This window comes from Danio aesculapii, chromosome 11, assembly GCF_903798145.1.
Source record: "Danio aesculapii chromosome 11, fDanAes4.1, whole genome shotgun sequence".
NCBI lineage: Eukaryota > Metazoa > Chordata > Actinopteri > Cypriniformes > Danionidae > Danio > Danio aesculapii.
In genome coordinates this window covers 28,284,820-28,309,801 of record NC_079445.1, presented here as the reverse complement: position 1 = coordinate 28,309,801, position 24,982 = coordinate 28,284,820, and the positions used below count along the sequence as shown (strand labels likewise).

At 33.6% G+C, this 24,982-nt stretch overlaps 1 protein-coding gene across 1 annotated transcript in view; it reads left to right on the top strand.

Annotated features, from left to right (window-relative positions):
* Positions 1 to 8,519: 8,519 nt before the first annotated feature.
* ece1 (endothelin converting enzyme 1) overlaps positions 8,520 to 24,982 on the top strand; it is a 35,687-nt gene continuing 19,224 nt past the window's right edge. Inside the window, 8 exon segments of the mRNA XM_056468047.1 lie at positions 8,520 to 9,064; positions 14,661 to 14,799; positions 20,156 to 20,368; positions 22,053 to 22,179; positions 22,328 to 22,472; positions 24,684 to 24,749; positions 24,834 to 24,930; positions 24,933 to 24,982. The exon segment at positions 24,933 to 24,982 is cut by the window's right edge and continues 39 nt beyond it. Of these exon segments, the coding sequence (XP_056324022.1) occupies positions 8,936 to 9,064; positions 14,661 to 14,799; positions 20,156 to 20,368; positions 22,053 to 22,179; positions 22,328 to 22,472; positions 24,684 to 24,749; positions 24,834 to 24,930; positions 24,933 to 24,982 (966 nt within the window). The 5' untranslated portion in view covers positions 8,520 to 8,935.

Here is a 24,982-nt window from a genome sequence, read left to right as displayed (position 1 = left end):
CTACTAATAATAATAATAATAATAATAATAATAATAATAATAATAATAATAATAATAAATAAATAAAAATAAATAAAAATAAATAAAAATAATAATAATGATTATTATTATTATTATTATTTATTATTATTTATTATTATTATTATTATTATTATTATTATTATTATTATTATTATTATTATTATTATTATTACCATCATTATTGTTGCTATTAGGCCTATTTACTTTTTTAATGGAAGATATTATTATTATTATTATTATTATTATTATTATTATTATTATTATTATTATTATTATTAGTCATTAAATTGTCAAGATAATTCACGTGATTCTTTCTAGCTCCTGTTATCAGTGCTTGTCCTGAAGTCCTGAAGTTATCAAGACCCGCCCACAGCTAAAATACTATTGGTCAAAAGTTAAACGTGGGAACTTGCTTCAGGAACATGATTGGTTGACTGAAGTTACTATTATAATCCCGACGGGTGTCTCGCAGTTAAACTTGTGTACAGTCGCGTGCACGCTGCGTCGAGTCAACAAGGGAATAGACTGACTTGACGTCGTTTGATACAATACGACCACCAGAAAGTGGACAGCTGTCTATCAAGAGAGAGAGAGAGAGAGAGAGAGAGAGAGAGATACAGAGATACGTGTTATGGTAAGGAAACTGAACATTTTCTTGTTTGTCAAAGTAACCCAGCTGCTGGCACGTTCCAGAATTCCCACATTAGCTCAAGCTGTGTTGTATATAAATATTTTCAGCTCCAGCTAACTAAATGTAACTGTATATGTCAGTACACAGCTTTATTCTTTATTCTTTAAACCCACAGATTAATGCAAAGATCGTGTTTATATGAGGTTAATATTAAATAAAAAGTTCCTGGAAATGTTATTAGTGAATATATTACTGTACAAATTAATCTGTACAGAGGTGCGTTGCATTTGTTTGCACAGAAGTTACTTATCAGCTATAATTCATTAAACGTCTTTTCATGAGGCAACAAAGTCACAACTGTACCGACTACAAATGGCTTAAAACGGCCTTCTTAAGACCCCTCCCCTTTTTAATTTTTTTCTTCAGTGTTTTTAATATGAAAATATTATGCCAATTTAAATGTTCTTGTAACATACAAGGACATTTAGCTGAGCTTAGCTGTTGTTTTTATTAAGGACATATAACTTTTAAGAAAAATATTATGACATTATTTATGATATTGAACATATTTTTATGTGTAATATACTTTATATTAAATATATATTTGATCAAGTAACAGCAAGCATTACTAGAAAACCTGGTAGACAGATTACAAGATGTGCAGTGGAGTCACGTTAAGCCACGTCTTTCCCAATTTCCTCGAGAGATTAAATTGTCTGAGGGTTTTGTTTTTTATCTGTAGTGTAATCCTAGAGAGGAAGACTGCAGCGGGGAGTCTCTGACGCCAGAAGTTGTGACCTTTGTCGTTATCATGAGACTTCATGTTGTCATACGTTCCAGAGCAGAGATCAGCATGTTGTTGTTGGGCCTCTCCTCAGTGCATTTCCATTTTCTTAACCCTTGATTAGGATAGGATTCTATATTTCATAACACAAGATTCGGTCTTTACTGATTGTTTGGACAACATTAGCCATATTCTTCATGGGTGAAGTATGGGAAGTACAGGTTTGTTTTGTTAAAAAGGGTAACTGTGTGTGGACTTAAGGATCTTTTAACACTTAGCATATAGAAAAGGGGAGTTTGCAACTTTTTTTATTTATGAAACCTTGCTCTGGATAAGGGTTAGCACAGCTTTTATGGTATTAAATGCAGTGACAAAAGAGCAGTGTGAATGTTATGATGAGATGTAAAGCAACTGACAGAAATGTAGCTGCCTCACATTCACTATTATTGGACGGTTGTGGAAACAGTGCGAGTGGTAATGTAAACAGTCGTTTCAGTGTTGTAAGGGAAATATGTGAAATTGTGATGAAAAAAGCTCCAGTTTGAGTGAATAAAATTTACACACACTGCAAATCAGTTTTAAATATTAAAAAGAATGTACCGTTTTTATACCCAGGATTATTTTTTAACCCTGAGATAATTTGGAGAGTGTTTGGTAAACATTAAGCCAGCATTTTCCAAACTGGTTTTGAGGGTTCTGCAGGACTTTTGGAAAAGTTTTCAACTGCATAAATACAAATTTATATTTTAAGGTTTATATATATATATATATATATATTTATGTATATGTAATAAAATAATAAATACATACATTTTTTGAACTTGTTATCTGTTCTTAATTAGAAGATAACTTCTGGCGGAGTTTATGAAAGGTATATTAATTATTAATACTTGTTATTAATTATCATTATAGTGATAATGTTTACTAACATTGTTAGGGTTACCTTTCCCCTGTGGGAAAAAATTGTATATAATTCAGGTCCAAATGAACAATAATATATATATAATATACACTATTTAATAATAATAATAATCATAGTAATAATAATATATAAATAACTGAAAAAATATAATATTATTTGGGTTTTGAAAATATAATTTCATCCAAAAATTTTGACATTTAGCCTGTTGTCTTTATGCACTTCCCGACCATCATTCAGGGTCTAAGTGACTGTGCTTTTGTCTTTGGGGATCCATTCAGGCCGAATAAACTCTTCTGTTGATTAGGTCCGGGTTGGTGACACTTTAGTGTCTGGACATGTTCTTTCAACCACAATCTCATTTAGAATTCTCTCCACTTTAATAATGCACCCCTAAAACATATGTAATGCATGCACAAAACAGCTCAAATCAGACTTTTGTAGACTTTCTTTTTAGATCTTTGAAGATGCTGTTTGACTGCAGAGCAACCAACACGTTCTTTATAAAGACTTCTGCTTGAAACCACTATGCCGCCATCTTTATTCTACAAACTTATTGATTGCGGCAGGCGAAAATATTAATAAAATTTAACAAAATTGTTTCATATTGAACACAGTACATTTTATGTCAAAAAACATTTAAAATATTTTGAAACCGTAAACATTCATTCATTAATTTTCCTTCGGCTTAGTCGCTTTACTTAATGGGGATCGCCACAGCGGAATCAACCACCAACTTATTCAGCATATGTTTTACGCAGCGGACCCTCTTCCAGCTGCAACCCAGTACTGGGAAACACTAATACACTCTCACATGCAAACACATACACTACGGCCAATTAGTTTATTCAATTCACCGTTAGTGCATGTCTTTGAACTGTGTATATATAGTAATGGAATGGATATAAAGGAAGCTACTGCACTGTTCAGGCCTCATTCATGCTTGGATTTTAGGGTTTAAGCGATTTTAGTTTTTTAGATGTTTGCTAAATCACAGGCTGACCAGTAACTTTTGTGGACAGTCCTTTTTTGCAGTTAACAACAAATGTATAAAAACATACATATGGCGCAGGAATGGTATAACAGAACATTTTAGCAGTTTTAAAACCACGAGTTTTCTAAATCGCTGTAAAGCTTGAAACCGTTTATGCCTAGTGTTTCAATTTAGTATCGCCACATAAAATATTGCGATACCATGCTATATTGATTTTTCTTTTCCCCTTTTATGCCTACAATTTGCAATTCGTTATTCCATCATCATCCAATTATAATAAGACGGATGAAAATGTGTCTTATCACCAGGTGTAAACAGAACCCTGGGGCATTTGATAATTAGATTTCAAACCAAAGTCCCCAGTATCTTACTGTCTGGTCTGAGTGTAATATAAGCTAAATTAAACGCTAGCTCTCTCAGCTACTGACAGTATTAATGGGTTACAGGATGAAGTTACTCTTTCCACCAGGGAATGACCACGAGCAGTGTGTCATAAGATACTCTGTCAAGAGTTACCAAACGAGCTTCTTTATTTAGGTGCTTCCTCCGCATCGCATTCAGATCAAAACATAAATTCTTTAAAAAGAATTATTCCCTATTACATATACTAAGACCAAATTCAAGTCAGATCCTCTGGGATGAAATGACACGCACATACTGGCAAATAGTGTCCATACACAATTACATATTAGCACGGTGACCAACAAATGCTTCAGTCATACCAGAGAAATGCTTTCGTGCCTTAAACAATTGGACGGTTCACAGGATCAGCAGTGAATTTCTGACTCATAGCTGTGGTTTACTGCCTCACTGAAAGGCAGCGTTTGAGACTTGCTCCAGGAATCTTGACATATTTTTTTGTATTGTGTCTTTTCACACTCTCACCGGCTCCAACTTCCTTTTTTCCCTCCACCACACTTCTTTTGTGATTGTGGAGAATGCGGGAATTGCTCCCAGATCAGGTATGAGTAATTGCAGGCTATGGGAAAGAGGTTATCAATCTATCCTCAGAATCTGTGCTTGGGCGTTTCTGTACACCTGCACTTTTTTCCAATCTAGGGCAGACAGATGGTTGAGAAGGCCCCCAAGCCAAAGCCCCAGACCGGATACTTGGTGACTAATGTCGTTGGAAAGCCACGTAAAGGGAAGAGTCTATTGTCATTGCTGGTTGCTGATATGATGTTGGCAGCTGCATGACTTTACATCTGCTGGGACAAATCTGCCAGGGAAGTGTCTATGAGTCTGGCTTTTTTTTATAGAGAATTTTGCCCAGAGACCCATCACTATGTGTTGAATGAATATAAAGAAGGTGCATGAATATATCAAGCACTTTCTGTCAGTTCCCATAAACTCTACACTGTAAAAAACTCTTGCTGCCTTTTTTAAATCAGATTATTTTTTCCACACTGTAAAAGATGCTGGGTTCCACACAATTCCTTCATGTTGTCCTAACACAAATTAAGTTAACTTAAATTGTTTTTACAAATTTAATTTGACTGAACGTAAAACAATTAAGTTGTCCAAAACAAAAAACTCAACAATTGTGTTGATTCAGCTCATTTTAAAAAGGTACATTAAACAAGCAGAAAAAAAAAATTCTGAGTGTCATTTCAATTTATATCAATCAAACTGACTAAATATATTTAAAAAAATTAAACTTTGCATAACTTAAAATTTAGTCGAAACCTGCTTAACCTATTTAAATGAGTTCAAGTAACAAAAACATTTGTAGTCATGCCTTTTTGTCATTTAATTGTTTACAGTGTATATTTAAAGGTGCTGTATGTTTATGACACTTCTAAAGCATAAAAATACCATAATATGTTTGCAGATATATTAAAGAAACATGCTAAGTGAGCATTCTTGTTTATCTGGAAAACAATGCTGAAGTCAGCTATTCTTCTTTGAAAATGTGCATTACATGCTGGAACGCTGTTTTTGTTTTGTTTCTTTTAATCCGCTCAATGCCAGTTTAGCTAATTATATTTCAGCACCCCAGGTTGCCTTGGTGGAAAACAGAGCATTTCGTTCATACAGTCAGAAGGACTCTCAAAGCATGCGTCCGTGACTGAAATGCGACCTTCCACATGAGGTGTTTATTAATTAGCAAATAATATAAATATTACGAACGTAAACATAAGGTGAGCAGGTTACATTGTAACCGCATATCCTAACAATATGCTGCATGCAGAGATTTGCAGTGATAAGCAATTTGGCTGTTTGCACCAGACGAAACTCGACAGAAATTTAAATACAGCCATTCAGAAGCATACAATATGCACTTACGAAATTGTAAGGTTTATAATTAAATTCATACATTTCATTTTAACCTAAATGTACATGCTGAGTCACTCATATTTGTTGGCTTGCACTGAATTTTCATTTATTTTATTTTCAAGATATGAGATGAACCATCTGCTGGTGCTTTCAGTATATGGCAATAAATGTCATGTGAAATGGCATTCAAACTCCCATTATTAGCATTTAACACTGAATAAATCACATGAGGTGTACCTGAGGTAATCATTGTCAGTTTTCTGTTGTTCAGCTGCAAGAAATAGAAGCCGTTTCTAATACAACAATTCGAGGAGGTTTGAACAAAAACTTCTTTAATAGGGTAAATATTCCTTTTATCGTGTGTCGTTGCTTTTATTTAGAACATGATTTAAATCAGCCTTTAGACTTGATAGTCAGGCTCGCCTCTTTTGGTCCTCAATCTGGCAACATGTGCTTGCATTTGTTTTGGTCCAGGAATGCAATAATCTTAACCACTGCGTGTCGAACTTACACACTACACCTTTAACCTGATTTTAACTGTGTAAAGGGGCATCCAATAAAACACAGGAAGTGACATTTAGATTTGTTTTGTGGTTGACAAGGATGAAAGGTAATGAATCATCTTAATCCATTTTCTCAGTTTCTCTAAATATGTTTGTTTAGACTGCATTCATCGTGCTCAGTCATTCAAAGAATTTAAGATTAAAATAAAGAAAATAAGATTAAAAAATGATTAAACTTAATTTTATTTATTAAAAATATTTAAATTATTATTAAATATAGCCAACATTACTAAGAACAAACTAGCTAGTCCTGTACTTTTTTATTGTTTGTTTGCTTCCTAAATGTGACGCATGATTTTATAGATTTTTTTAAATCATTTGATTTTATTATTTGATTTTGTATTTACATTTTTATTGTTTGATTTTACATGTTTTAATAAAATTTTCATTTATTTTATTTTCATAATTTGTAAATGATTTACCTTTTTTGGTTTTTGATGCTTTATGGGTTGGTAAAGGGGAGTGTAATTGATGTGTGCCCTTGGATAGTTGGATAATCTCAGTTTCCGAGTGACACCACACAACAAACCGCAAAATATTTTCTGTAAATGCCTTCGTGCTTCAAAAGTTGGATGAAATTCAGCTCTTTCGTCAGTACCCTCATGCCAGGGTCATCAGATGACAGGGATTTACCCTGCCAAGGTTGTTATGAAGTACGTCTGGCCAGACAATTCAATACGCTACATTAAACTCTGAAGCCCTGGGTGGGAATATGTTACTACTGGTCACGTTGTGGCTAATATTTCACAGTACTTTGGTGAATCTAAACTGTTTTTGCGTGCCTGGCTGAAACATGGTTTGGCTTGAAGAAGTGAATATATTTGTCTGCGCCAGTGTCACGCCTGACTTGAACTGTTCAGATGCCAGAGAGGCCTTTTGATAGACGGCTGGCTTTAACATTAAAGGAGAATGTCCAGTCAGTGAAGGATTTACTACTCATTTTCTGCCTTTGCCTTTGTTGTAATTATATCGTAATATTTATTAAATATTACTTTGCAATTAAATAGAATGTAGAAATTAAATATATATATATACACACAGTTGAAGTTAAAATCATTAGCTTTGCTCTGAAAATGTCATTCTTTTAAAAATATTTCCCTAGCGTAGTGTTTTTTTTTTTTCAGCACATTTTTAAACATGGTATTTTTAAAAAGATAATTTCTAATAACTAATTTGTTTTGTCTTTTCCATGATGACAGTGCTATAATATCTTTTTACTAGTATCTTTTTGCAAGATACTAGTATTGAGCTTTTGCCATTTAGACATTTAAGGGAGCTAATAATATTGACCTTAATATTGACTTATTATTATTATTATTATTATTATTATTTAAAATGGCTTTTATTCTAGCCAAACTAAATATAAATAAAATTGTGAAATACTGTGAAAAATGACTTGGTTTGTTAAACATTACTTGAGAAATCTTGAGAAACACTCATACATAGAAACATTGTATACATATATATTTTATATCTAAATATAAATAAACATTTTCTTAAATTTGTGCATGCATGTGTGTATTTATAATAACACAGTATACACATATTATGTCGAAACAAACTTGATTAATTGTGATATTTATATATTCTTTTGTTTATTCTTTCGTTTTTTGTTTTTTGTTTGTTTATTTTTAATTAATCAAATTATTTATTTATTTATTTTTAATTGTAATATTCAATTTAATTTTTTTATTTTATTATTCATTTTTTTCATTTATTTTTATTATTTGATTCATTTATTTTAATTTTTACAATTTATTTTATTCTTTTTTTACATTTATTTATATTCACTTTGTATTTATTTTATTATTCATTTTTTCATTTATTTTAATTGATATTTTATTTATGTATTTTTTCAAGTTTTAATTTTCAATTATTTTCTGCTAAAATAAATAATACATTCAAATTTATACTATAAAAACAATTAACATACAATAAAACAATTTCTGTAATGTAAAAAATTTCTTTAAAAAAAGTTCTTTAATGTAATGTGCTCTTTTAAATTTGACTGTCTTTTTTTATAGCAATTTTATCATCAAATATTAATATATGCAATTAAAACACTATACTGAAAATGTATCTTATAAGTTCAGACAGGAACAGCAGTGCCTCACTGCCATACCTATAAGGTGACTGTATTAAAGGCAGCTCAAAACATGCAATGGGAGTGGCCTCACCCAAGTCCCTCCCTCTGATCAGGAATCCTCCAATGGTAAGAATGAGTGGGTGGGACTTCACCTCAAGCAGGTCCCTCCCAGCCCTAAATGAAAGCCCATTGTGGAATGCACACATTCTCTCCTACATGTACACACACCCTCACGTATGTTCCTCAAGTCCTCTCTCCTTCCTGTTTTTCACAAGTTCCTGCCTTTTTTTACTGACGCTAGTGTTGTCGCCTCACACTGGAAGGAGTTCAAGCTTCCCAAGAATCCCTTGTTTGAGATTCCTAACAAGGAGAGCCGGAAAGAAGAGCGCTTTTAAACACCTCCCAGCTCATGTTTGTTGTGAAGTGCGAGCTGACCATGCTTTGGAGCTTATTTCCTTGGTGTAGCTGACATTGGTGAGGGGGGGTTGGAAAATTTGGCTTGGGAGGAGGTGAAAGAGGAAACCCCATTCACTGAAACGCTGAGCCGAGTGTCTCCTTGGGGAGAACTAAACTTTACTACCTTCTCCTGATGGCACTCCAGAGGATAAACCTTCCCAAAAGCTGGTGAAACATGCCTGGGAGAGGAGATTGGGTTTAGTTATGGAGTCACTAAGGGAATCTATTCTTCATTTGACCTTTCAGATGTCTACTTATAAACGGGCCACGCTGGAGGAAGAGGAGCTGTTGGACACCGGTTCTGATGGGATCTACCACACCTCTAGCATGCAGGTGAGAACTCATTTCTTTGGCTACATTTTTTTAAAAGTATTTCTGTAATTAAATGAGGTGTAGAATAGTATTGTTGATCTCTTTACCAAACAAGACCTATTTAATGGTTTCAGGACACTGTGCCAAGTTACTTCCTCATGCTTTTCCTTTTAAACGTCCTCCGCATTTTAGCGCAGTTCAAGTTGTTTAAATATGCCTGACACTTGTGTTTACTTTTAGTAGGTGCAGTCAGAAACTCTACTAATTGTAGGTTTCTTTTGGATGCTGATGTTATTATTTGATGAGTTTTGTAGCACAAAGAAAACATTTGGAGTTCATAAAGTGCAGTTAAATAGACTCTGTGTTAGTTTAGTTATTTGTTTAAAGATCATGATCATGGGGAAAAAAATAGTTTGCATACAAATGATAGAACTGACATTTGAAACTTGTAAATAGCATTGTAGATACTTTGTAAAGTCTGGATTTCAATTCTTCTTTTTTTTTTTTTTTAAAAGAAATGTTACTTGAACATTTTGGGCTCTATCATACACCTGACATGTTTGGCATGATCTGTTGCTATTTTCAGACAAGCGCAACCTTAATTTTCATGTTTTGCGCCACAGTGTTTAAATAGTAAATCCATTTGCGCTACTTTGTGGACTCATGGGTGTGCTAGTCTAAAAAGGAGGTGTGTTAAGGCGCATTGTTGATGCTTTGCTATTTTGAGAAACTGAAATCGACTGCACCACTGACCAATTAAAGCTGGTCTAATGTCCAGCGCAGAGCGTGTTAGTTATGCACCCATGCAGGTCCAAATGCTTACACATTGCTTAATACACACAGGATGTACAGCAATACACAAATATCTTTACATATTAAAAATTGTAGAATTATGTGTTATATGCATATTTATATTTGTTTTAATAAAAACAAGTTTTAGATTTGTCCTCATGTCGGGTTTTAGAGACGTATGCATCACCATATGGGGCATAAGAATAGGACACGTGTTTAGATATAACTCAGTTTTTGGACCACACTTCGTTATTATTGTTCATTTATTCGTTTGCTGGAAATTAGAACTGAATTTAGAAATAATTTTGAAACAAATCTTTGTTGAAATTAATTATGTAGCTTAATAGATGTCTTCAGTAGAGTACTTACAACACAGTTTCCTTATCCACAAAAGCATTCAGTTTTTCCACTTACAATGTCCTCCGTCTAAATAGCAACGCAACTGACTCTTAAAGGGAATGGGAAATGAGACTCTGACTGGTGCATTGTATGCTCAAAACACACCTATAACTCATTAAGAGAATAAGCACAACCCTGTTAGTTAATGCACCGGTGCACAAAGCATATTTTTCTGTCCTTTAAAATAGCAAAAAAAAAAAACGGATTTGGACACGCTTTAGACTTTGTGTCTAGATCATTAAAATAGAGCCCCAAGGCATTCATTTAATCCAGGATTCAGCAAAAATATGAATATTGTGAAAGAAATTAGCTATTTCAAATGTATATTTTATTTATTTTAATATATTTACAAAATACATTTCCTATTACTGAAACGGTTTCATTATTTTAATGTTAATATAAAGTAATATAATCTTTCAAGGAATCATTCTAAAATGTTAAAATTAGAATAGCTATTATTATTATTATTATTATTATTATTATTATTATTATTATTATTATTATTATTATTATTATTTTAACTTGTTCTTGTTAGTTTTTTTTATATTCATATATTGATATTATAATTAGTTTTTTAATAACACTTTTACTGATTTTAATGCATTCATGTTGAATAAAATGGCATTAAAATAACATCCCCCATACATTTGATAAATAGCAGTGTATTTTTTTTGTCAAATACAGTACACTGTAAGATTAAAACTATCCAGTTTGACTGAACTACTTCCACCCTGTTCAGAAATGTATTACTTCTTTAAAGCAGTTAATTTAAGTCACGTTGATTCATATATTTGACTTGAATTAAAAACATTGATGTTACCACATGTTGTATTACCTGCTTAAGCATTATTTTTTGCCAGACTCTTTCTGTTGCTGCTGATTTGCATAAAACCTATATAAATGTTTATATAGGAAAATAGATACTTTGATATCTGCTCTGTAAAAACAGTTAGCCCATTTCAGTGGACATTAATTCCTTTGAACACTGATATTTGTATTGGATAAAAAAGTCCTTCTATACCTTGTAATAACCAATAGATACCCTGTTCCATTCAGTCTTTTTCCCATACTCCACATTTGTTGTCCATTTGTTTTTATTTCCATTAATGAGAAGTAGAACTTTACAATCCTTTAACCTTTCCTATAATATTTTCTCTGGATGACATGTCGAGTATTCAATGTTCTGGGATGGCTAATTGAAACCATCTCCCTCTCTTTGTTTTACTTTATCCCTATGCTCTCTTTGACCCTCGAGAGCTCTAGGTTTGGCATTAGGGCTCATTGAAACCACACAACACACACAAACACAAGTCACCCGGCACACATCCAAACTAAGCTGAGTAATTGCACAGCTGGGCACCTGGCCACTAGAAGTGACTTTTCAACTCTGTGAGCTCAGCAGGACTTAATCTGATTTGAGTTACAGAAATCATTTCTTTAGTTTCTCCTGCACTTCTTATGCAAAGAGCCGATCAACTATGAAATCTACAAGACTTTAATGGGTAAAGAATTTAAATCAAAAGAGAAGTAATAAGAAGAAATGTTTAAAGCTTAAAGTGAATAGCTTTAAAACTGTACTTAAAACTGTGATCCTTTATGATTTTATAAAAAGTCATTGGCTTCTGGAACTTCATTCATTAATTTTCCTTCAGCTTAGTCTCTATTTCAAAGGTCGCCACAGCGGAATGAACCGCCAACTATTCCAGCATATGTTTTACGCAGCGGATGCCCTTCCAGCCACAACCCAGTACTGGGAAACACCCATACACACTCATTCACACACGTACACTATGGCCAATTTTGTTTGTTCAATTCACCTGTATCGCATGTCTTTTTGGATTGTGGGGTAAACTGGAGCAACTGGAGGAAACCCACTCGAACACAGGGAGAACATGCAAACGCCACACAGAAATGCCAACTGGCCCAGCTGGTACTCGAACCAGCAACCTTCTTGCTGTGAGGCAACAGTGCTAACCACTGAGCCCCCTTGCCACTTGATGTCAAGAGCTTTTTTGAGACAAAAAAAAGAACTGGCAAAACAAAATAAATTTTTCAAGTGGCTTTTGGCCATACATTGATGTCTCATGAAGTCAAAATAATTGATCTGTGCAAGAAATTGAACATTATTTACAATTATAACAATATTATATTTGAATCCATAGCCTCAGAAAATGTTAATTGACTCTTAAATGCATTCGATCCATCCTAAATAGCATTCCAAAATTGAATTATTATGCCCCAAATCGTAGTATGTAAAAAATGAGTATTCTAAAGATACTCGGATGGTCTATCTCCTGTAGAAATACAGGAATGTAGTTCCGTGTGCACTCTAACCAGATATTATATTTAATCTGCAACAACAATGTGGGCTTTTTTATGTAATTATTTTTGGGGTTTTCACCTTTATTTGGATAGGACAGTGGAGATTTTACAGACCAGAAAGTGTGGGGAGCAGAAATGGGGGAAGGATCGGCAAAGGACCTCGAGCCAGGAATCAAACTCTGGTCGCCATGAGCACCTTGGGGCTATGTGTTGACACACTAACCACTAGGCTATTGTGGCCGTTTGCATATAAATATATGCAAACACCTGAGGGGGATTTTATTTCACCACATGAAAGACTGATGAATAGCAGATTAACCTGCTGCTGCTGCTTCAGTATGAAATAATATGGATGAGGTGTTGAGATGATTGACAGGGCACGTAATTAAGCAACATAATGGTCGATTATGTTATGAGGAAATAGTGTCGCAAAGCTTGTATACGCTTCTGATACACATTCAAAAGTAGGCCTGAACGATATTGGAAAAATCTGTCGATATTTTGTTATTCTGTGATATATATTGCAATATGGATACAATTTCACCAGATTAATTATATTTGGAAAGAATTTTAGTTAATTGATTGGGATGATTCTGTAGGTACATCTGCATAAAACCTAATGAACAATTGGCAAGCATAGATAAATGCAATAAAGAAAACTATTTGTATTGTTTTCTGAGGAGTCTAACAGTATTCAGGTACAGTAATTGAATTATCAAATGTAAAATAATTCTGAATAGTTTTTGTTGTGTAAATGATTTTATTGAATTGATTGTTATTAAGGTTACAAACAGTAGAATTTCTTATGCCTGAATGCGTTTAAAATCCTCAAAAACAAATGCAAATGATGATATTCCAGACTGAACATAGCATATTCTATAATGTGACTATTGCGAATAATCACATTGCGATATCGATGCTGAAACGATACATTGTGCAGCCCTACTCAAAGTATGTTGTTGTTTTTTTCTTTATATTTTTAGGACAGTATAAGTAGGCAAATTGAGACACTGCAACAGTGTTGGTAGCTTTTGACTTCCACTATTTCAGCCAAAAAATATTCTTTTAACATTTTTATAGGTCACTCATTGTTTAAACGTCTTGTAAAAAATAAAAAAATGACATATAAATATAAATATAAAAAAAATAATAAATAAATGGCATGTTTTTAAAAAAGAAAAAGAAACTTTAACTGGTTTGAGTAAAGTGGTGTGTGAGACAATTTTTGGGTGAACTATCCCGTTAAGAAAAACGTTTCATGTGATATTGCCTTTTTTTTTAAAGAATGGAAATATCAAAACATCTCATGTTGAATGTCTCTTTCCAGCTATTAATTTTGAATTGTAATGCGTCCGGCTGAACGGTGTTCAGACTTGCCAGTCATTTCCTAGAAGAGAGCATTTCCAAGAAAATAGGAAGTTTATGAATGTGTTGTTGTGGGTTAGTTTGTCTCCTATGGATTTAATGCTTAATCCAATGCCGATAACTGCTCCGGGTTCTGTGCCATTTGAGATACGCCGTCAAGACCACAATTATTTTCTGTGGTCACTAACACCGTTACAATGAAAGGAAGCAGGCCAGCATTTCAGATGGTTTGAAAGCAGGAATCCTTTAGTTAAATGTCCTGCATAAAAAACCTATTTGAATGATCCTTCAATCCTTATCCATCCTTTGAAACACCATCATTTTTTTAAGATCTGTATTTTAAACTGAAACAGAAAAACAATGACCTTCAGTCCCACCAAAGTTTAATATTGTTGTAGGACATGATCATATATCGTTTCTCAGGCAGTACTGGATTAAACATTAAATAAAACAATTACATACCAATATTGTCTAGATTAAATGCTGAATATTTCCCTGTGTTTAATTGTGGCTGAAAGGGTATGCGCTGTGTAAAACATGTGCTGGATAAGTTGGTTGTTCATTCCACTGTGGCGACCCCTGATCAATAAAGGGACTAAGCCGAAAAGAAAATGAATGAATAAATATACTGAATATCATATTTATTTCTTAAGGATTAGTTCTTTTGCAATCCTTATCATTTGCTGGGTTAGTCATTTCAGTCATAAACCTTTATATTCTGTTTTTGTGTGATTGTCAGGTTGGTGTACAGCGTGGTCTGGGTCTCCGATGCTGGGCAGAGAAAACTCACTCAGAGAGAAAACTCGTGGTCCTTGTGTGCACTCTTTCTATGGCTCTGTTCATCTGCATCCTGTCTTTAGGTCTGCACTATAAAGAATGTAAGTGATTGGATTCTTTCAGTTAATGGGACAAATATTATATGCATATCTATTATCATTTATATGCTTTGATGATAAAAATATTGTAGGGACTTCACCCAAAATTGAAATCATTCCAAACCTGTTAGTTTGTTTTTCTGCTGAACAAAACAGAAGGTATTTTGAAGAATGCTGAAAAGGGTAACCATTCTTTTTGTTTTTCCTACTATGCAGTTCAATGGTTACCAGTTTCCAATATTTTTCAAAATCTTTTTTTAACAGAATAACAAAAGATTTGGAACCACTTTATAATGAATATATTTTCATTTTTTGGATAAAGTATCCCTTGTTTTTTAACAGTATAAACAGCTACAACTTGGTATTTTGGAGCTTCGTTGTGATCCTCAAATAGAGTCTATGTATCATTCAGTTATTCTTGTTCTAAATATAATTAAGGATTTTGTGGTATATAAGCTATTGTTTATTGAATGATGTTTCAGTGAGTGCCTTCTGTTAATTATAGGCAAAATGTATGATAGTCATTATTTACATTTTGGAGTATGTCCTTGTTGATATGTGCCAGCAGTACAACATAAACAACTATTTATTAAAAAGTGATTTCTATAACCCGCATTTTAATAGTGGCTCCCTGATATATGCAAAAACCCACCATTTTCCTAAAATGTTCACCATTTAAAAATATGAAAGACACTTTTGGTTTGGGAATTTCTTACAGAAGACTGCAAGAAACGATTTCAACAATTATAAGGTTGCACTACAAATAATCCTTATTGGTCAGTTGGACTGAATGAACTGTAAAACAATGTAACACTTGATTAGGCCTGCACAATGTATCGTTTCAGCATTGATATTACAATGTATTTATATGATTTTTTCAACCATAAACATTTTTTTTTGCCTTGTTTCTAGTCCAAAAATCTACATTTTAAAGCAAAAACAAGATTATTTTACTTACCCCACTGGAAGATCATTTAGCTTGTTTTAAGGGAAAATTCTTAATTTTGCCATATTTCTTCTAAAGTTGAAAACTAAACAATATTTTTACTTGTTCTAAGAATTTTTTGACATTTCGAATGAGACAATGCAAAGTAAGAAACATTTTGTGCATTGTGATACTGTACCTGAATACTGTTAGACTCTCCAGAAAACTGGTTCAAACTATCTTGTGAAACTGTATTCAAATAACATTGCAGAGCAAAAATATTTCAATATCAGATTTGTCCAACATGGTGCAGCCCTACACTTGATAATTTATTGATTATGTATTATCAGAAGACCTCACAAAACCTAAACATTTCCGAATCTCCTTTCCAATAATTAGTTCCTGTATTAATCAAAAATAGCAAAATAAGTGGGGTCTGTAGACTACAAACAACTCCAAGCAATCAGCCCTGCAATGTTATAGAAGTAGTTTCTATCAATCTGATTGTTGGTTGCCAAATAGGTCATTTCAGGATGACACACACAGTTTTAATAACAGGAAAAATCCACCAATATGCTCTTCTGTCAAAATACTGAAGCATGTTCTTATTTGATTGTTTTTGATGTTTTTTTTTTATTCCATACAAATTGATCAATGTATACTCCACGTGTACCTTTTTAAGCCTGTTTTCAACACAGTTTTTCAAACTAAGACTCTGATCTGAAACCTTTTCTCGCTTGCTATTGTAGTTATTCTTGTAGACTGAACTGAATTCTACTTCCTGGTATTCAATCATCTGCTGTTGCTCAAGCAAGACAAATTGCTTGTAACAGAACAACGATTTTATTCAAGACAGTTTGCCTTCGATTTCCTCAACCCCTATCAGGCCTCAACCTCCTTGTCCTTATCTCTTCAGATTATGAGCTGGGGATGCATATTTTAGGCTAATATGTTTCTTAGAAGAGCTTACAGTGAATCTATTGTTACTGCCTTCACTCTGTTTTCACTAGCTGAATAAAAACTCTGCCCTTTAACTCCAGTTATTTTCCATTTTAAACTTAATACTTGCAAAAACCTCATTCTCAAGCCAACGTGAACACAAAGTTGTGTGTGTGTATATACATATAAAGGAGACACATTACGTCCTTTTTCATTAAATATGAAAGCAAATCTGCATTAGTGCCCTAGAATGTGTCTTTCTTTAAAGGTTCAGCTCAAAATACACAACAGATCATTTATTTTAGTTTGTCAAATTTACTTCTTATTGGTTATTTTAGCATCATTTTAGTGCATGTCCCTTTAAATGCAAATTAGATGTTGCTTTCCAAAATGGGGTGGAGTCTTTACATGATATTCTGATACTCCAGAAACGGCAAAACAAGCCAATCTCTCACAGTCAAAATATCAGGAATGACCAGTAGCAGAATAAAGCTTTATATTATGTTCAAACCAAAGTAGGACAATGATAGAGAGGAGGAGGTTATAACTTTTAAACTAAACCAGAGCATTTCTGATTGGTTAGAGAACACATTTAGGTAGTTGTTGTGGAGTTAATTCAACTGATTGACTAGTACGTTACTGTTCTTATGTGCTGCCTTTGCAAATAAACATTACACTATTATGATATACTCGAATTATGCAGATGCTGGCATTTTAGGGATTCATTTAACAATATAGCAGTGGTCACTGCTAAAGGGAGAGTTCACCCAAAATTGATTGGTCTGTCATCTTTTAATTGTTCCAAACTTGTTTGACCTTCTTTCTTCTGTTGAACACAATAGAAGATATTTTGAAGGAAGCTAGAAACCCGTAACCAGCTTTTGTTCTTCTTATTGTGGAAGTCGCAGGGTTGCAGGTTTTCAGCTTTCTTCAAAATATCTTCTTTTTGTGTTCAAGAGATGAAAGAAACACATAAAGTATTGGAACAACTTGAGGGAGAGTAAATAGTTGAGGACATTTTTAGTTTTTTGGCAAACTATCGCTTTAAGAAGTACATTCTGAAAGGACATTTGGAAACATTCTCAAAATATATAGTGACATTTGGATATGTTGTTAAAGCATGAAGCAGAAACGGCATTGAATCGACCATAATTAGTGAAGCAGTCTGCCATAGAATATATTTTGTTCAAATAATAACACTTATTATTAACACTTAACTTTGTATTCTTCTTCAACTATAATTTCCTCATAGAATCAGATGTTGTTAGTCTATGGAGACTCACTTCTGTTCATTGATTCATCCAACACCAGAACATTTGTATTTTTTTTCTACAGTGAGTGTGCAGAAATGTCAATGGTAGACAAACAAGTAAATTAGATACCGGTAATATATAATAATATTCCCTTCCTATGTCACTAGGTGAAAATAAATAGCAATGAAAACTCACCAAAACAAAGTTACTGGGCTGTTTGTTTCTACTTGTTTTTCACATTAATAGATTCACCAGGGACCAGATTATAACTCTACTCATATATATCTACTCCTTACATTTTTAAATTAGGCTCATTACTTTCGTTTTTATGTGTTTGGTGGCGTGATCTATATTATTTCTTGTCATTGTCAATTTAAGCACCTTTTTGATGCAGTCAGTCTATTTTCGTCATTGCGCAGCTTTGTCAACCAAGGCTATCATGCACCTTATGTAGGCTAGTTTATGAAGATTACCATGAGAAAGGCAAGGATGGCTACACAGATGAGACCGAGGGAGACGGCGAATTTAACATGACTGAGGCTGCCCTGTTTACACGGTAATAAGACATCTTTTGCTCAATCAGATCACAGGTAAACAAGAGAGACACAATCCAGTTCAAAAATATGCCTACAAGTGCTTAAGGAGTCTTTTGTCCACTTCCGATCATACTGCACGGGATTTCTCTAGCCTTTCAATCTAATACCGCGAAAAAATAGCTTTTTTTTGTATAGATTTGTACATTTTAGTACTAAAACAATCAAATACTTTATAAAAACTTTACATTATAAACATTTATTTCTTTTACTTCCGATGAGTTCACATTTCCTAATACAGAATTTATGCTGTTTAACAGTTTTTTAATAGATTTTTTTAATTGACTATATAATTTTACTTTTAATTTTCAATTTTAACAAATGCTTTACAACAAAAGTAGCTATACTGGGCAATTCATGAATAAAAATATAATGCAAAAGATCCTGAATTCGTCACGTGAATAAAAGATCATGCACATGTTTTTTAGGTTGTAGTCACGCCTGTGAATCTAGCTTTTAGCATAGAATAAATGTTTTAAGAGAATTGATGTTTTTCATTAAATAAAATATCCACAATTCCCCGGAAAAAAAACCCACTAAAATAACAGATTATATATGGGAGCTGCTGTAGCAAAAAAAAAAAAGGTTTGCAGTCAAAAACGACAAGTATTTATTTTAGCAAATAAAAATATATTTTTAATATATTCAATAAAATTTAAAAAACTATATATTTTGGACAGAATTTAGGACATTATTTGTGTGACATGAATGGCAGCTGTTGTTTTTGATCCAACAGCCGCAAAACTACACGATGAACGCTGTGAGTTTGCATCAGGATGTTGATACAGTACATGGGGGTATACCAAATATATACCTACCTAGTGAAACTAAAACATGTAGTAGTAATGGGTACTTTTTACTCATGCATTTTTGAGGCCGTACTTATTTACTTTTACTTAAGTACAAAAGTGTAATCAGTTCTTCAACTTTTACCAGAGTCGTTTTAAACATGAGTATCTGTACTTCTACTTGAGTAAAGGATTTGTGTACTTTTGCCATCTCTGGCAAACACATACTAAATGTTACTCTTTGTGGTTGTCAATGGTTAATATTGTATATTTTCCACTTCCCATATCACTACTGTGTGCTTATAAAATGTCCTTTTTCAGTTAAAGCACAGCTAGTATCTGATGAAGAGGAAATGCAGTGCTGTGATCTCCGGGGTTGAATCGCTGTTCTTTTTTTTTTTTTTTTTTTTTGAGTAACTGTTCTGTGTGGCCTTTTCTAGTTGCTCATGATTCTGAATAAATACAGTCCTTTTCTCAGAATCCAAGTTTTGGCATCAGTCCCGATAAAGTGAACCGTTCCAGATGGGTTCATGTCCTGGGATCTTCCTCAAAGAGACATTCATAGGATATTTATGATGTGCAGATTGAATACAGTTTGAGCTACAGCACTGAAAGTGTAGCTCACTCAAACCCAAAACCATAATCAAAGCTGTGTTGATTTATTTCTCAATTTTACAAAGATAAGCAAGTGCTGTGGGGATGTATATACTAGTTTTATGGATTGCGCCAGAACTGCACTTAATTTATGAACATCCTGGTGGAAATGACATCAGGAAGGCTTTCTTGTCTGTTTTGACATGTATGTGATGTATATGCATACGCAGCAGCTTATTTATGTACATTGTTTTGTTTTTTTTGTAGCTCATCCGGGTCTGTGCCTGTCGGAGCCATGTGTGAGTGTGGCCAGTGCAGTTCTGGGGTCTCTTGACCGGTCGGTGGACCCCTGCCAGGACTTTTATAACTTCGCATGTGGAGGCTGGATGAGGAAAAACCCTCTGCCTGAGGGCAAGTCCCGCTGGGGGCCTTTCAGCAACTTGTGGGAACAGAACATGGCTGTCATGAAGAACTTGTTAGGTAAGAAAAACTAAACAAAGAACAGTTGTATTATTTTAATATTGCTTAATAATTAAATATATATATATATATATATATATATATATATATATATATATATATATATATATATATATATATATATATATATGTATATATATATATATATATATATATATATATATATATATATACAGTGCCCAGCATAAATGAGTAAACCCCTAACAGATTTCTCTTTTAAATCAATACTTTCTATAGGATGCTATACAATAAGATATTTGTACATCTAGATCAGTTAATCAGTAAGTAAAGCCAAAACTGGAACAAGTTTAACAAAATAATTTAAGATCACGATGCACAAATTAGTACACCCAAATCAATATATTAGGGGGGAAAAAATTAAATAAAGGGCGATGTGGTGGCCGTGGTAGTGCTGTCGCCTGACAGCAAGAAGGTCACTTGTTCGAGCCTCGGCTGGGTCAGTTGGCTTTTCTGTGTGGAGTTTGCATGTTCTCCCCGTGTTCGTGTGGGTTTTCTCTGGATGCTTCGGTTTCCCCCACAGTCCAAAGACATACAGTACAGGTGAATTGGGTAAGCTAAAATTGTCCGTAGTGTATGTGTGTGAATGAGTATTTCCTAATGATGGGTTGCAGCTGGAAGTGACCCCAGATTAATAAAGGGACTAAGCCGAAAAGAAAATGAATTAATGAATGAATATTAAATAAACATTGAATAAAGAGGAAATATCAAGTCAATTATAACATAATTAAATCTTGTTGAAATGTAGTATTTTTTTTTTTTTATTAATTATATTGTTTTATATTCCAAATGATGTTAGGTGACCAAAGTCTTATTTTATTGACATGGAGTGGCCAAGTCAAAGTCCTGAGCTGAATCCAATTGAGATACTGTGACATGAACTTTTAAAAGGCAGTTCATGCTCGAAAACCCTCCAATTTTGCTGAATTAGAACAGTTCTGCAAAGATGAGTGGGCCAAAATTCCTCCATAGCGCTGTAACAGACTCATTGCAAGTTATCGAAAACATTTGATTGCAGTTATTGCTGCTAAGGGTGGCCCAACCAGTTATTAGGTTTAGGGTGCCAACACCTTTTTACACAGGGCTATGAAGTTTTGTATTTTGTTTTCTCCTAATAATTAAGGTCTTCATTTAAAAGCTGCATTATACTGCAATTTACTTGTTGTATTTGACTAATATTTCAATTAGTTTGATCTAAAACTTCAAAGTGTGAAAAACATGCAAACAAGTGAGGGGGCAAACACTTTTTCACACAACTGTATAATTAATTAATGAATGCATTACTCATTAAAAATTCGTGCTGACTATTTCGATAATTTCTTTTGTAATCATTTAGATGATAACTGTCTTTGAAACAGAGTCATTATAGATGAAGTAAACCCCCTTTAGTTACTTCAAGTTTCACAGAAAGTTTACAAAAAGGTTCACAGATATGTATATAAATAATTAAATTAACATTGTCCTTCAGCTTGTTGCCACAGAGATATTTCTCATTTTAATGTAGAACTACAGACATGTTTGAAAAATACAAAAAATAATGAAAGACACATTATGAATAAAGCAGGAATAATGTTACCATGAAGGCTCTTGCTAACTTATTGGCTTCATTTCACTTTGCTTTAAGAGATTTGTCATATAACATTTTTTTTTTAATTTCTATATTCAGAGAACACCAGCATGAAGAGCTTGAGCAGAGCAGAGCAGAAAGCCCAGTGGTATTACCAAGCCTGTATGAACGAGAGAAAAATTGAAGAGCTTGGAGCAAAACCACTCCAGGACCTCATCAATCAGGTGACCTCAGATACACACGCTATCCCAGTCACCTTATTTGACAAAACGAAGCTCCAAAGATCTGCTGTAAACATATCAGCCTTAATGAAACCAGCTCTTAGTCTTATTCTGGGATAATAATTCTTAATAACGGAACATTGTTTTTCCAGACGGAGGCTGGGGCTTGAAAGGCCCGTGGGAGAAGGATAACTTCCAGGAGGTTTTACGGATTGTGTCAGCCAACTTCCGAACCTCTCCCTTTTTCACTGTTTTTGTCAGCACAGACTCGAAAAGCTCCAACAGCAACATCATACAGGTGGAAACACTTATGGTTCTGTTCATTTCAATCATCGTGACATGTCGACGAGAAATTCTGCACTGTTTTAGATTCGGTGCTTTCTTTTATGATGGCTGTCGGAATATATTCTGACCAGGTCTGTTGATTTAACATGTTAATTATATATGTAAAACAATATATGTTTTTATTGACCTACCCCAGACCTCAGTAAAACACAGTATATTTCATATAAAAGTTTGGCTCCTTGCCAATGAAGCCTATTCACCTTATTTTCCGCGGATGAGCGGGCGCAGCTATTTGAATCTTTTTGGCTCGAGACTTCCGGTCTCATTCACTTCCGTTCAATTTTAAATGTTAAAAACAACTCATTTAGCTGCTTGATGTTGCAAACTGATATTTTCTTATTATCTTTTCTACTTTGTCGGTCTAGTCATGCAAACACTTCTTTGTAGAGCGAGTAGTTTGACCGCTTTCAGACATTTATTGTCACTAGTGATTTCTCCCATAGGCAACTGAATCGAAAGTTTTTAAACAATTGCAAAAGCCATCGTTATACAATAATTTGCCTAATTACCGTAAACTGCCTGATTAGCCTAATTAACCTAGTTAAGCCTTTAAATGTCACTTTAAGCTGTATAGAAGTGTCTTGAAAAATGTCTAGTAAAATACTATTTACTGTCATCATGACAAAGAAAAAATAAATCTGTTATTAGAAATGAGTAATTAAAACTATTATGTTTAGAAAAGTGTTGAAAATATCTTCTCTCTGTTAAACAAAAATAGGGGAAAAATAAACAGGGGGCTAATAATTCAGGGGGGCTAATAATTCTGACTTCAACCGTATGTATGTATATATATATATATATATATATATATATATATATATATATATATATATATATATATATATATATATATATATATATATATATATATATATATATATATATATATATATATATATATATATACACACACACAAACAGAACACGAACAAACATTGGCTCGTACTGTGGACATACAATAGACAATCTAAAGGAAAATAAAAAGAAAAGAGACAACAAAAAACGAATCAAATCAAAACATACAAACAAAACTAGAGAAGTGTAAATAACTTAAACCTCAGAGGGGTCACTGGATTACTCTTAAGATGTAGATTTGTCAAATAAATCAAGAAATTGACCCCAAGTAGACTAAAATGTTCTTATGGAGTCTTTAAAAATTGGAATCTCTCCATCTGAATTATCAACATCATGTCGGAAATCCAGTTCTGGAATGAAGGGGCTAAAGCTGATTTCCAATTGTTAAGCACTACATATGTTTCTTTTCTGAATGAATCTACATTTTGTAAGAATCAAGTGAACCAATGATTCAAGTGTTGTTTCAAGGGATGAGCAATCAAAAAACTGAATGAATCAATGAATCAATAACTTATTAATTTCATTAAACAAAATATTTATATTTTCTCCTTTGTGCTATTTTAAACTTTTTCTTGTGGAACATATAAAATTGTGAAGAATGCTGGTAACCAAGCTGTTTTGGATAAATGGTATGCAAATCTATCTAATAGCCTAAATGAACAATTCAAGACAATTTAACAAGTAAATCATTCATTCATTCATTCATTCATTTTCTTTTTGGCTTAGTCCCTTTATTCATCAGGGGTTGCCACAGCAGAATGAACTGCCAACTTATCCAGCATATGTTTTACATATGCTCTTCCAGCTGCAACCCAGTACTGGGAAACATCCACACACACACTCTCATTCACACACATACACATACACTCTGGCCAATTTAGCTTAATCACTTATAGCGCATGTCTTTAGACTGTGGGGGAAATCGGAGCACCCGGAGAAAACCCACACAAACTCTAAGAGAACATACAAACTCCACACAGAAATGTCAACTGACCCAGCTGGGACTCAAACCAGCAACTTTCTTGCTGTGAGGCAACAGTGCTAACCACTGAGCCACCATGTCACCCAAAAGCATAATCATTGTAACCAAAAAGTGTAAAAAGTTCTATATCAAATCAAATTATTTATTTTTTATGTCTTAATGCTTTTCACATTTACCACAATGACTTTTCTGAAATTAAATGTTATTTTGGGTCAATTCATTTTTATTCAAATTTAATTAGATTGACATTCCTAGTTGGAACAAGTTTGATATAACGATACATGTCACTGTAGCTTTTCTTTGTTGATACTAAAAGTTTTTGTGCAGGTGGATCAGTCAGGATTGGGACTCCCCTCTAGGGAATACTATCTCAATAAGACTGCCAATGAAAAGGTAAACAAAGAGACCATATGTTGTTCATGAACGTGGGAAACATTGTGCTATGGTCTAAAGCTGGTGTTGTAATTTCTCCTTTAGTATTTGAATGCTTACCTGAACTTTTTGGTGGAACTCGGAGTCCTCCTGGGCGGCTCACAGGACACCTCACAGAAAATGATGGAGGAGATCATACAGTTTGAACCACGCTGGCAAACATTACAGTGCCTCAAGTTGAGCGACGGGATGAG